Raw genomic sequence first — 12,141 nt, forward strand, 5'->3', positions numbered from 1 at the left:
TTAGGGGTTGTCCATAAATAACATAACACATTTTTTGGAGATTTTGAAGACCCACCAGCCCCTGTGACACTGAAACAAACATGCAAAATTAAGGACCCACCTACCACCTAATGTGTTACGTAATTTATAGACAGCCCTATGACTCCAACCACCAATATCCTGAATTGAAAAACCCAAACACAACACCCTACATCCTCATTCCATCACCTAAATAACACACCTAGGAACATTACAAAGGATAAATTTAAAAACAAATAATCCCGTCTGTTAGCAATTCTCCCACACCACACACTGATACACAAAGGCATTTAGTAAAAATCTACCCCATGCACACTAACCATCTACTTCAGCATTCTGTACCGTTAGGGAACTTAGCTGGAGTCAGCATTTGGTGAAGAGGTGGAGAGTGGAGTCATGTGCTGTGGGTGCAGTAGATAGGGAAAGTAATATGGAGATGAAATCATGGTACGGTAGTAGGTTTCAAAGTTTGTGTGAAGATTTAGCTAGTGATTTCCTAGCTTTTTATATCATTGTGTTACCGTGCTGCAGTGTATGCACTTAAACAACCACATACTGTTTTTTTAATAAGAAATTTTGTTTGGACGAATTTATGGGTATATGTTTAAATATATATAAATAATAGCAACTTGGAAACAAAAATTCAGGTCCCCTCCACACATCTGTTACAATTCTACTACACAGGCAGGGCTGTTTATAACATTATGTTTATGCCTTTCATGGACAAAAGACTGTTGTGAACCATTCTAAAAATAACATGTACACCTTGTAGCAAAAAGAAGAAGGTCAAAATCTGGGCCGTGACCATATTATCTCTTTAGTGAGCTCCACTAGTTTTCCTCAGTTCATCTATTTTTTAAAACCAGCTTTGTTTTCTACACATCACTCCTCCTCAGGTTTTTCTAGCATGAAATTGCATATTGAACATGAGAATATATATTGATAAAAAATTAGTGTTGTATTTTCAAATGCCAGCTTGAACAGATCATGACCAAACTTTTTAACTTAAAATAAAATAATTGGCATGCTCTCTCAGGGTAACAGTTTTTTTTTATTTTAGTATTTTGTATGTTGTAAATCAAAGTCAGTAAATTATATCTATTGTTTCAACATCAATTCCAAGTAGCCTAAATTAAATAAAAGGTCAGTTTTGGTGCAATGAAGTTATGAGGTTGGTAGGTTATTAGGCCAAGATTTTCAGAAGGGCTTTGTGAGGTATTGTGTGCCTCTGTTTTTGGGGGGGCCCAACTTGAGACGTGTTAAAAGAGGCTGATTTTCAGAGGGTTAGCAGTAGTTTTTAACCTAGGAGTTTGAAAACATTTTTGATAAAAGGAAGAGATGTTCAGAAATCTGATAACAAACCATTTTGGAGAAGGGTGCAGTGCTATACATAATTTATCAGCCACTATTTGTACAGTCAGTTGTTAAGATATAAATAAAACACAGCCTTCAAACAAGAGATAAAAAGCTGACACTGTGCATGGTTATTTCTCTGTATTTAGTCCAAAAATGGTTTCCAAATCTGTTCAGTCACATTTTGTTTTTGATTATTTTTGTCCACGTTCTGATTTCTCTATTTAGTGGCATAATCTTTTGGGGCCTGATCCTCTGAAGCACAAAGTGCCTTCAATGCTAGTGAGAGCTCTCCACATCTTGCAGAAGTGGGCTCTTAGATCTCTGCTTGGGCACAGAAATCGGGGTAACACAGGGAGCCAATTGAGGATCCTTGATCCCATTCTGCCTGGTCCCAGCATAAGATAGAGCTACTGAGAGTACACCACCAGTGGGCACACTGGGGAGGTCCAAGAGAGGCACAATCCTTGCCAGTTCTCTACTAGGTGTGGTACAGTTCTGCACTGCCCCCTACACAGGACTGCATGCTCATCATACCATCTAGCCCTAGCAGTGGAAACATACTGACTGCTCAGGAGGAAAGATATGCCCAGCTTGAGTAATGAGTGAACATTTCCTATAACTGCATCTGAGTGGATTGTGGAACTGTTGGACAGGAAACAAGCTCATAATGGGATTTTACAATGTGTATTTCCCATATAAGGGATTGAAATCCACCACAGGTTTGTTACTGACTTCCTGGCTATTTTGCTTAACCTTTTAAATTTCTTCATTGTTTTCACTTATTTGTGATTGAGAGGAATTTGCTCCATTTTATGGGCTAGACGGAGAGTTTATGTCTCACTCTGTGGGAGGGGCAGTACATTGATGCACCACTCCTGGAGAAGCCAGTCACAATTCCTCCCCTTTGCTGGTGGTGCGAAGTGGTTTCCTTGAGCCCTTTACACTGATGAATTGGCGGGGGGAGTGGGGGAATAGTGCAGGCTCCACCCAGTGTTTGCTCCTCATCCTCCACCTGTGTGGGAGAAGAAGCAGTGGTTCTGTGGGGCCTGCTCTCTCCCCAACCTGGGCAGGCAGCCTAAAGTGATTGTGGAGGGTGAGTTATGTCCCTTACTGCCCAGCCTGGCCTTGTAAGGGCAAGTGACAAGCTTGCCCTATATGTTTAAAATCATGGTGCTGTGGAGAGTCTGGGAAAGATGAATTAGTCCAGTGCTCTTCTATAGCTTGAGTGTTTCCATAGCATTGGCCGAATATTCATCACACTAGTAACTCTGCTAAAGTCACTGAGCGTAACTAAAGTCAGAATTTGGCTTCATATATTTACCTCTGCACTGGAAGTGTAATCTCTTGCCAGCTCTTATGCTGTCTTAGTTTAGTCCTTTATATTTCCGAATGCATCCTGCTTTGTGCAATGGGTTTTGCTGGTAAAAATGGAGCCTCATTTTCAAAAGGGGCTGTGCTTCTATTTTGGGTTTCCAACAGCTTCCGTTGTGACACACACTGGGCTGTTTTGAAAATCTGGCCACTTTATGGTGCCTAAAAGGGAACTGAGGTCTTTTGAAAATTCTGGCCTTAGAGAATAAAAAGCATGAGCTGGCTAGTTTGTAGAATGCTTTAATTTAAGAATGGGTCTGTACACATAAATTTTGGAAGTTCTTTCAAAATAGCATGAGTGGGTTGAGTCACTGTCTGACTTAGTTTTAAACTATGGCTCCAACAGAACTAGCTTTTCTGGTGTTTTGCCAGCTGGGGACTCCATGTGCTGCTGCAATTAACCTTTCTCTTTTTCTTTGCAAAATCTGTTAATGAAGGATTAACAAAGCAGAGCGACTTCAGTACTGTTGACTAAATAAGGAAGAAGTTTGACTCAACAATGGCTGTTCATTTTCTTTTATAGTGACATATTTGATGCCATGTTCCCCGTTATGCACATTGCCGGAGAAACGGTCATACAGCAGGGTAAATTTCCACACTTTTTCCCTTACAGATTTGCTCAGATTGTATCATTTATGCCACTCTTTCTGATGTTCAGAAAATTAGGGGGTCAGAGATTTTACCATTTTTGCTCACATGCAGCGACATCTTATTCCACAAGTAGCTAAGTATTTATTTATACTGTAAGCTCTTTGGAGCTTGGGAATGCCTTGTTCTGCAGTGACCAGCTCCAAGCATCATGGGGTTCTGGTCCATGGCTGTGGCTCTTAGGTGCTACCACAGTCTAAATAAATAATGATAATACTGATAAAAAAGTGTCCACATTGATTTACATGGGGGCTACCCACGGAGTAAAGTACTACTCAACATGAATAAAGGGGGCGGACTCTAGCACAGAGTAATAAAAGATGGAAAATATTTTCAATGGCCATTGAGAGTGCTCAGCACCTCACTGTATCGTGTCCATAGTTACCAGATTTGGCAACTTACTTGCAAGCTTAGAGCAAGTGAAGCAGGATTTTAGTATCCTGAGGGTATGAAAAGTTTCTAATGTGTTTGCCTTCATTTTAAATAAATCAAAATGGATAAACTAATACAACTGAGAAAAAAATATAAATAATCACCCTTGATATTTCTGTTCATGAGCGAAACGAGGCATGGATGTTAAGGAAATGATTTTCTCTTTAAATAATCAGCTCTGCAAACCTGTGCAGATATGTGTAGAATCAAATATGGGGATTGGAAATTATTTGTATAACCATCCAGCAGACATTGTGAAAACAATCATCATTTATATTTTTGCTTCCAGGTGACGAAGGAGACAACTTCTATGTAATTGATCAAGGAGAAGTGGATGTAAGTTTTAATTAACCTCCGATTTGGAGTTGCTTCCCCTTCTTATTTATTTTAATCAGACTGTTGCAATATGATGCTCATTCTAAGATTACATAGTAAAATTTCGTGCTCATGAAAGGAATCAGGGGCTCATAGTGGATCACAAGCTAAATATGAGTCAACAGTGTAACGCTGTTGCAAGAAAAGCAAACATCATGCTGGAATGTATTAGCAGGAGTATTGTAAGTAAGACACAAGAAGTAATTCTTCAGCTCTATTCTGTGCTGATTAGGCCTCAACTGGAGTATTGTGTCCAGTTCTGGGTGCCACATTTCAGGAAAGATGTGGACAAACTGGAGAAAGTCCAGAGAAGAGCAACAAAAATGATTAAAGGTCTAGAAAACATGACCTATGAGGGAAGATTGAAAAAATTAGGTTTGTTTAGTCAGGAGAAGAGAAGACTGAGGGGAGACATGATAACAGTTTTCAAGTACATAAAAGGTTGTTATAAGGAGGAGGGAGAACAATTGTTCTTCTTAACCTCTGAGGATAGGACAAGAAGCAATGGGCTTAAACTGCAGCAAGGGAGGTGTAGGTTGGACATTAGGAAAAAATTCCTAACTGTCAGAGTGGTTAAGCACTGGAATAAATTGCCTAGGGAGGTGCTGGAATCTCCATCATTGGGGATTTTTAAGAGCAGGTTGGACAAACACCTGTCAGGGATGGTCTAGATAATACTTAGTCCTGCCTTGAATGCAGGGGACTGGACTAGATGACCTCTCGAGGTCCCTTCCAGTGATTCTACTTGCCTAGGGCCTGATCCAGCAATGTTCTGTGACTCTCCACTCCTGTTGAACTGAGGGAGCTCAGCATTTCACAGGATTGGTCACCATGTTAGATTTTGTCACATTAGGTCTTTTATGTATAATGTTATAAATGGTATATTTTACAGCCACATTTATTTGTCCATTCAAAGCAGGATAATAAGGTATCATGATCAAGCAAATTACTTTATCTTTAGAACCCTAACCACACCTGTAAGCATGCTGCCTTCAGTGGCGCAGGCCACTATGATGGAATTCACTTGAGGGGGTCATATGAAACATAAGGAAAATATTTTCTTTCATCACTTATCTGAGCTCATGTGCATTTCTTTTCAAATCAAGAGAGAGCCCCAGGCTGCTAGTTTCATTTTAGAAATCTTAATTTGCTTTTTAAACTAGATCGGAATAACCAAGCAATGCACTGTATTGATAAAGCAAGGGTTCTTAACAAGTATCAATTGAGTTTTTAAATCACAAAATGCCCACCAGAGTTTGCAATGGTTTTGTCTGGAAGGGTTTGAAAGGAAGCTACCCTCTGAATCTGGTTTCCAGTTCTAATCTGTGCATGTCTGATCAACTTCACCCTAAGGAGTGGTATGACATCAACCCCCTTTGCAGCTTTCATTTGGTAGTCTTCTCATCTCATTGAATTCTCTGGAAGCCACGTCTTACATATCAACAGTTGTTAGATAGGACAGGCTGGCTCATTAGCAGTGTTGCTATGCAGACTCCCAGATGAATTCTGTTTGGATTATTTAAAGAAGGCAGTGATTTATTTTGAATCCAGCCAGCAGGCATACAGTTATTTTAGTGAAAGTTGTTTTTTTTTTTTGTTTTTTTTTTTTAGAGGTTTGTTTCTGTCAGGGGACCGTCTAATTGGTATTGTTGGGAATCGAGAAACCTCACACTCTGCCTCTGGAAGTTACTCCTCAGGAAATCCGTGTGACTCACTGTTCCTATCAAGCGGGGTAGCGTGCCTCAATAGCAAACATTGCCACATCGGCAGTGCCAGAAAATAACAAGTGCAGTATTTTTAGAAGTGTGGTAAAAATTACTTTTAAAAAATTTATTTAGGGCCTGATTCAAAGCTCACTGACTTCATGATAATATGCACAAAATAGACAGATATTGGAATCTTACTGTAGTCCTCCTTAAAAGTGCCTTGCCCTCCTTTGGAAGTTTTAGGGAATAGTTAGCTGCATTTTCTGTCACTGAAGATGGCTTCTTAGTCCCCGTCCTCCCACTACATCCCATGATCCCCCACCAGAGCAGCTCTTTTACACAATGTTAAGCAAATTCTTACTGAGAGAATGACACCTTTTCATACATAATCCTGACTATACGTGGTCCAAGGAGGGACCTAAATGTAAAGATTGTTTTGACTGATTATTGAGTACATGAGGGCCTGATTTAAAGTAACCTCTATGTGCAGGTATCAGACGGTTTTATGGGCAGTTGCAGCTTTTGGGGAGGGGTACAATTTTCAAAAGCAATTTAGTGGCTTAGGAGCTGTGAGGGGGTGTTCTCCTCACTCCATCCCTGAAGGGGGGTACAGTGGCTCAGAAGGCGCTAGTTAACCCGTAGGCTGCATCTGGACAGAGACTTAAGCTTGAGGACAAGGGAAGTGTGAAGACCCATAGTATGAAAAGGACAGGAAAAAGGGGACTATGGAGCCACCGTGTATGGGGGCCTTCTTTGCAGAGGGCAGATATACCCTCCTGAGCTGGTCCCCAGATTTACCACTCCCACTGAAGGTGGCCGACAGACAACAGAGAGGAGTCCAAACCATAAGGGCTGGAACTAGGGTACTAGGTTCTGCTGCTGCACCCCCTGGCTTGAAGTGGTTTCCATCATATACAGGGTTTATGGTTTGGTTCGATGGCTCTCAGCACCCCCCACTATGCAAACTGTTCCAGCATCCCTGATCTGAGCCCTCTTTACGCAGGCTCTGGAGAACCAGTGGAGACTGGGAGGCACAAATATACCTACAAGGTTATTTGGCAAAGTTAGCTGAACAGCAGCAATATTTACTTAAGATTCTCCAGGAAGCGAGCAGGGGCCAAAGGGGCGGAGAATGGAAAAGAGGTTCCGAGCCAGGAGGTCAGAAGCCCAGCCAAGGCAGTGCTATATGTGTGTGGTCAGAAGGGATACATTAAAAGTGAATGTGCCTCCGGGGATGGAGACGAGAAGCCCTACCCTGAAGGCAGGAAGACAGGAAAGCCCTGAGGCATCCCACCTGTTGAGAGAAGAAAAGGGCTGCTGCCTGTTTTTCCTTTGTGGAATTAGGGCGTTGCCCTCACAAAGAGCAGAACCAAGGCCGAGGGAAGGGCTGGGTCCTGACTAAGGGCTGGAAGAAAGGGTTAGTAGACAGCAGCCTGTACAACCGTCATAGAGAAAGCTGAAGGGGCAGTGATGATAGAGGGTGAGAAAGAACTGGAGGAGAGAAAAGCACCTGGAAAGACCCACCTGAAGGAGGTGAGGTGGACAGTGAGACCAGTCAGTATACAGTGGGAACTCAGATGCTGAGGGAGAGGGTTTTGAAGGTGTCTGCAGAGCAAGAGAAGGGGCTACAAGAGAAATTGATAGCCATGGAGCAGACTTTACAAGTAGCTGTACAAGACCTACAGTTCCAGAGGGAAAAGAACCAGCAGAAGGGCAAACTGCTTCTCTTAGCGAGTGAACTAGAGCAGGAGTGGGATGACCTGTGAGCCCCGCTTTGGCATCCATACCCTGGAGGATTGCAATCTATGTGATGGGGTATTGACCCACACCACCTTTGAAGTATTGGACGGGCTAATTAACCTGATAGGCTGGAGGACAAGCACTAATTGAAGATGGAACCCACCTTGGCAGGAGTAGGCAGGGCTTTTATAAAGCCAGGAAGGGAGAGCAGAAGAGGGTGGCAGTGTGAAATTCTGCAGTCACTCTCCAGGGCACAGTGAGGAGAGCAGGAAACTGGGGGGAGTGGAAGCCCTGGGATGTGAGTAGTGTTGGGCTACAGCTTTCAGTGTTCCTGTGGTCTGCATAGCACAGACAAGTGCGTGACCCCAAGATGGTGGATCCATGGAGCAATATATTCTGAGAATGTCAGTGGCTGGCATGGAACCTGAGTTTCTGTACAAATGCAAAGATGCAAGGTAATGCATTTGCCATCATTAAAAATTCCAGATGGTACCTGCAAAAATATCATGCAGGTTTTTGAGGAAGAAACTCTTTAGATCACAGGCAGTATATCGTTAGAGTTATAGAAATATGTACTCCAATTAGTAAGTACAAGAGTTATGATGAATCTCCTGATGGATAATTTTGCAAATCTATGAAGAACAAAATAAAAGGACAGTCTAACACTATGTCTGACCATCTCTACATATGCGGGAGGATAAATGAGAAACATTAAATACAAATAACTTAATATTATAAATCCGTAACTTTTCTGTCTATGGTCACTGTGGGTGACAGAATAAAATCAAATGCAACACCACACAGTTTACAGGTACTTTACCCAGCTTGACAGGAGCAGTGCGCCAAAGGGATTGTCAGAGGAGAAACTTTCTTTTCTAGTATGTGAGTCTTTGTATTATCTTCCCTTTGGCAGTGATGATGACTTACAATTGTACTACTAGCAGTGTTAATGTAATAAAAATGGACATCTAAATAAGTGCTTGTAGCCCTGCTACCTGGACTTAAGAGAAATCACCGTGTTGGTCAAATAATAGAACAGTCACAAGAGCCTATACAGCACCGGTGTCCTACTATGGATCATTATTTCAAGATAATTTACTGTGAGCCAGATTGTGGCCTGGCTTGTATGTCCACACAAGATAGTAAAGGGGGTAGAAGGCACCACTGCTACCATGCACCAACTACCTGTAGTGTCACTCACAATGCAGGAGGGGAAACACAAAAGGATGGAGCCTTGGCTTTGCCTCCAGTGCACGAGGCGGCATATCTGTACCAGGTACAAACCTGGCACAGTGTACTCCCTCAACCAGAGCAGCAGGGAGACTGGGAGAGAGATTGTGACTTAACAGATCATAGTCAGAATCTCCCTATTGGGCTGCTCCAGGGGTAGCACATATTGCCACTATCTTAGGGAAGATTGTTAACTCATGGTCTAGCCCTGTATGAGGAATAACTTTCTGCTAGCTAGATTATAGCTTGAGGCTTTAAGTCTCAGGGGTCAGCTGTCTACTGGAAGCTCTACTACTTGGAAAAATGTGGATGTATGCCAAAAATGCATCTAGTGAGGCTTATATTATGGTTTCCAGTAAAGATGTTGAAAGTACCTGCTAAAATATGTGTTTCTTGCAGAAATCTCTAATCCATATTTTTAAATATAAAACTATCCTCCTGTTTATTATTTTAATCTTATAACCTCACATTTTGCTTAAAAACCACCATCAACTACCCTTTTAAAATATATTTTTTAAAATAACAACTTCCTATTGAGAAAAGGAGTACTTGTGGCACCTTAGAGACTAACCAATTTATTTGAGCAGAAGCTTTCGTGAGCTACAGCTCACTTCATCGGATGCATACTGTGGAAAATACAGAAATGTTTTTATACACACAAACCATGAAAAAATGGGTGTTTATCACTACAAAAGGTTTTCTCTCCCCCCACCCTACTCTCCTGCTGGTAATAGCTTATCTAAAGTGATCACTCTCCTTACAATGTGTATGATAATCAAGGTGGGCCATTTCCAGTACAAATCCAGGTTTTCTCCCCCCCCCCCCCACAAACCCACTCTCCTGTTGGTAATAGCTTATCTAAAGTGATCACTCTTGTATTTAATAGGGTTGTAACTCTTTTTGCAATCATTTTCAGGTGTTTTTTTCTTGTAAAACAACAGCCAAATGCACTATGGTGAAAAACCGAATAAAAACTTGCCAGTTGTCCAAATAACTAAATAGCATTTGTGCTTAAATAACTTGAATATTTATCATATTCAGGGTATTTCCTACAGCATTATATAATAGACAAGTACAAAGACATATTGTGGACACTGAGGTAATCTTATCTGTACATCTTGGGTAAAATTGGCAAGTTTACAAAGGCCACAGCCACCCTTGTATGTAGAAATATAAAGATAAAACAAAGTGAAACAAACAAAAGTTACACAGCAGCTGGTCTATGAATATTGCTGGATTTTTAAGAGCGAGTTAGACTTAATACTAACCTATTGGTCAATGAGATCTAATGGCATTGCTTTTCCTGAAGAGCCTCCCCACCCTTTTTCTCTGTGTATTTAATTACATGTATCCACGGCAACTAGAATTCCTCCATCATTAACATTGCCCATGTTTCACATCTTTGTATTTTCTAATGGATGATTTTTAAAAATCTAATAAGTACATGCTATGAGTTACAATTTTCAAGACGCCACTTTGAGTTTTTGAGGATTTTTAAGATGGTCCCAAATTTTGATAAAAAAGAAAAACTACTAGCATCATGTGAAAAAGTCACCTACATGTATAAAAACTTCATGTTTAAGACTCATTTAAATTTCCAAGAAGAAATGAACCTCATTTCTATTTTGGGAACAGAAATACTTGGACCTACTTTCTCCAGACAAGACACAGGGCTGAAGTTATTGCATAACATAATGGGGATGCTGAAAGTTGCAATACCAGGATAATTTCAATAAACAAACGTATTAAATGAGTGAGATTGCCTCCATAGGGCAGAGGGGCAGCAAGAAATGCAAATGGTTAATAAGAAATCAACAATATAAAATTGAGGACTGAAAAGCAGAAGTACATTCATTAGGTCTGAATATACCTTCATATCCCACTTCCCAAGCAAATCGGGGAGTTACTATTATTGGAAAGATTAAATCCTATTTTTATAAATAACCGCAAGATGAACGAAACTAAGATTTGCTCCTAGACCACTGAGCCTTGTGTGAGTCACTTCGAATTTCTCTCACATTTAGTGCCTAATGTATATCACAGCCTGTGAGGAAAGGAATTGAAGAGTACAATATCACACAAAATTCTTCCCGCTAACCTTCTATAAAAAAAATATAAAGTGAGCCCACTTGGGTAATTTTTCTTGCTAACAAAAATTGCAGTGTTCATACCAACAGAGATGAAAAACAATAGAAATCTAGAATGCCTTTGATCTCCAGAAAGTAGCAGGCTCTGGCAGCATGATTGCCCTTCATATTTGGGCATCTGCAGCTATGCATTCCTTTACGGCTACATGAAAGTAAAAAGATCCCACTACTGTGCGGCTGGGTCAGCTGTCCAAGTAACAACTCGGAATGTTTTGATTGTGTGCTCTCTACATTGGTGAGGGTTCATAAATACATAAAATGTATAAGGCAGATCCTGTGACCAGTAATTTTTTGGAAGGAAAGGGGATCTGCCGAGCTGCTGCCATGCAACACATCTCTCTTTCCCAAAATAGCCTCATCTTCACCTTTCCTTTCCCCTTTTTTTTTTTAACTCCACCTTAAAAGGAATCTTAGTGGGGTTGAACGTTCAGCTAAAGGACAGAATGACAGTATAATATATCATCAGTGCACTTTATCATCATCATGAGGACAAAAGTTTATTGTTGACTTAGGGTGCATTCTGGAGGGTGTAGTACAATGGCTTTCCTCTTAAAGTACAATAGTTGTTCTTGTGTTGTTTTGTCTTCAGGAGCTTGAAATTGGAAAATGGTGTTTTTATTGGGGAAGAGAGTGCTGGGCCCAGGGATCATGTCATCGGATCAAGATTTGGTTTCAGTTCAGAATGCTTTAAACCTGACACACTTAGTGGGGTTTGACCATTTTCATCAACTGTTTACAAACCATATGTCAAACGTGTTATGTGGAGTCTAGTCAAATGGGATAGTAAAATTAAAGATGGCTTGGAGTGGATTAACTTCAGCCTTTTTTATTGCAGTGCAACTATTGTAAATGTCAGTACTTCACTCACTTTGCTTTGAGTTTCACCAGATTAATTTCCCCCTTTGGTTTGCAGTCATGGGCCACTTATTGACTTAACAAGGATTTCCATGTTACAGTTTTAAAATGTGAGTGAGCACATTTCCCATTTATAGTTCAGATGCTGTCATGTCCATCCTAAAGAAACACCCATCATGGTAGCAAGTCATCTTACCACACTTTTACGCAATAACAGAAATTCAGCTCGACAGCAAGACACCGTATACAAAAACTACTTTCTG

The 12,141-nt window shown here is 40.8% G+C and overlaps 1 protein-coding gene across 3 annotated transcripts in view; it reads left to right on the forward strand.

Moving 5' to 3' along the window:
- PRKAR1B (protein kinase cAMP-dependent type I regulatory subunit beta) overlaps positions 1-12,141 on the forward strand; it is a 120,525-nt gene that overhangs the window by 63,293 nt on the left and 45,091 nt on the right. For all 3 annotated transcript variants that reach the window (XM_077828855.1, XM_077828854.1, XM_077828856.1), the window contains 2 exons: positions 3,269-3,330; positions 4,115-4,161. In XM_077828855.1, the coding sequence (XP_077684981.1) occupies positions 3,269-3,330; positions 4,115-4,161 (109 nt within the window). The remainder of the gene's footprint in view (positions 1-3,268; positions 3,331-4,114; positions 4,162-12,141) is intronic.

Source organism: Eretmochelys imbricata, chromosome 10 (genome assembly GCF_965152235.1).
Source record: "Eretmochelys imbricata isolate rEreImb1 chromosome 10, rEreImb1.hap1, whole genome shotgun sequence".
Taxonomy (NCBI): Eukaryota; Metazoa; Chordata; order Testudines; family Cheloniidae; genus Eretmochelys; species Eretmochelys imbricata.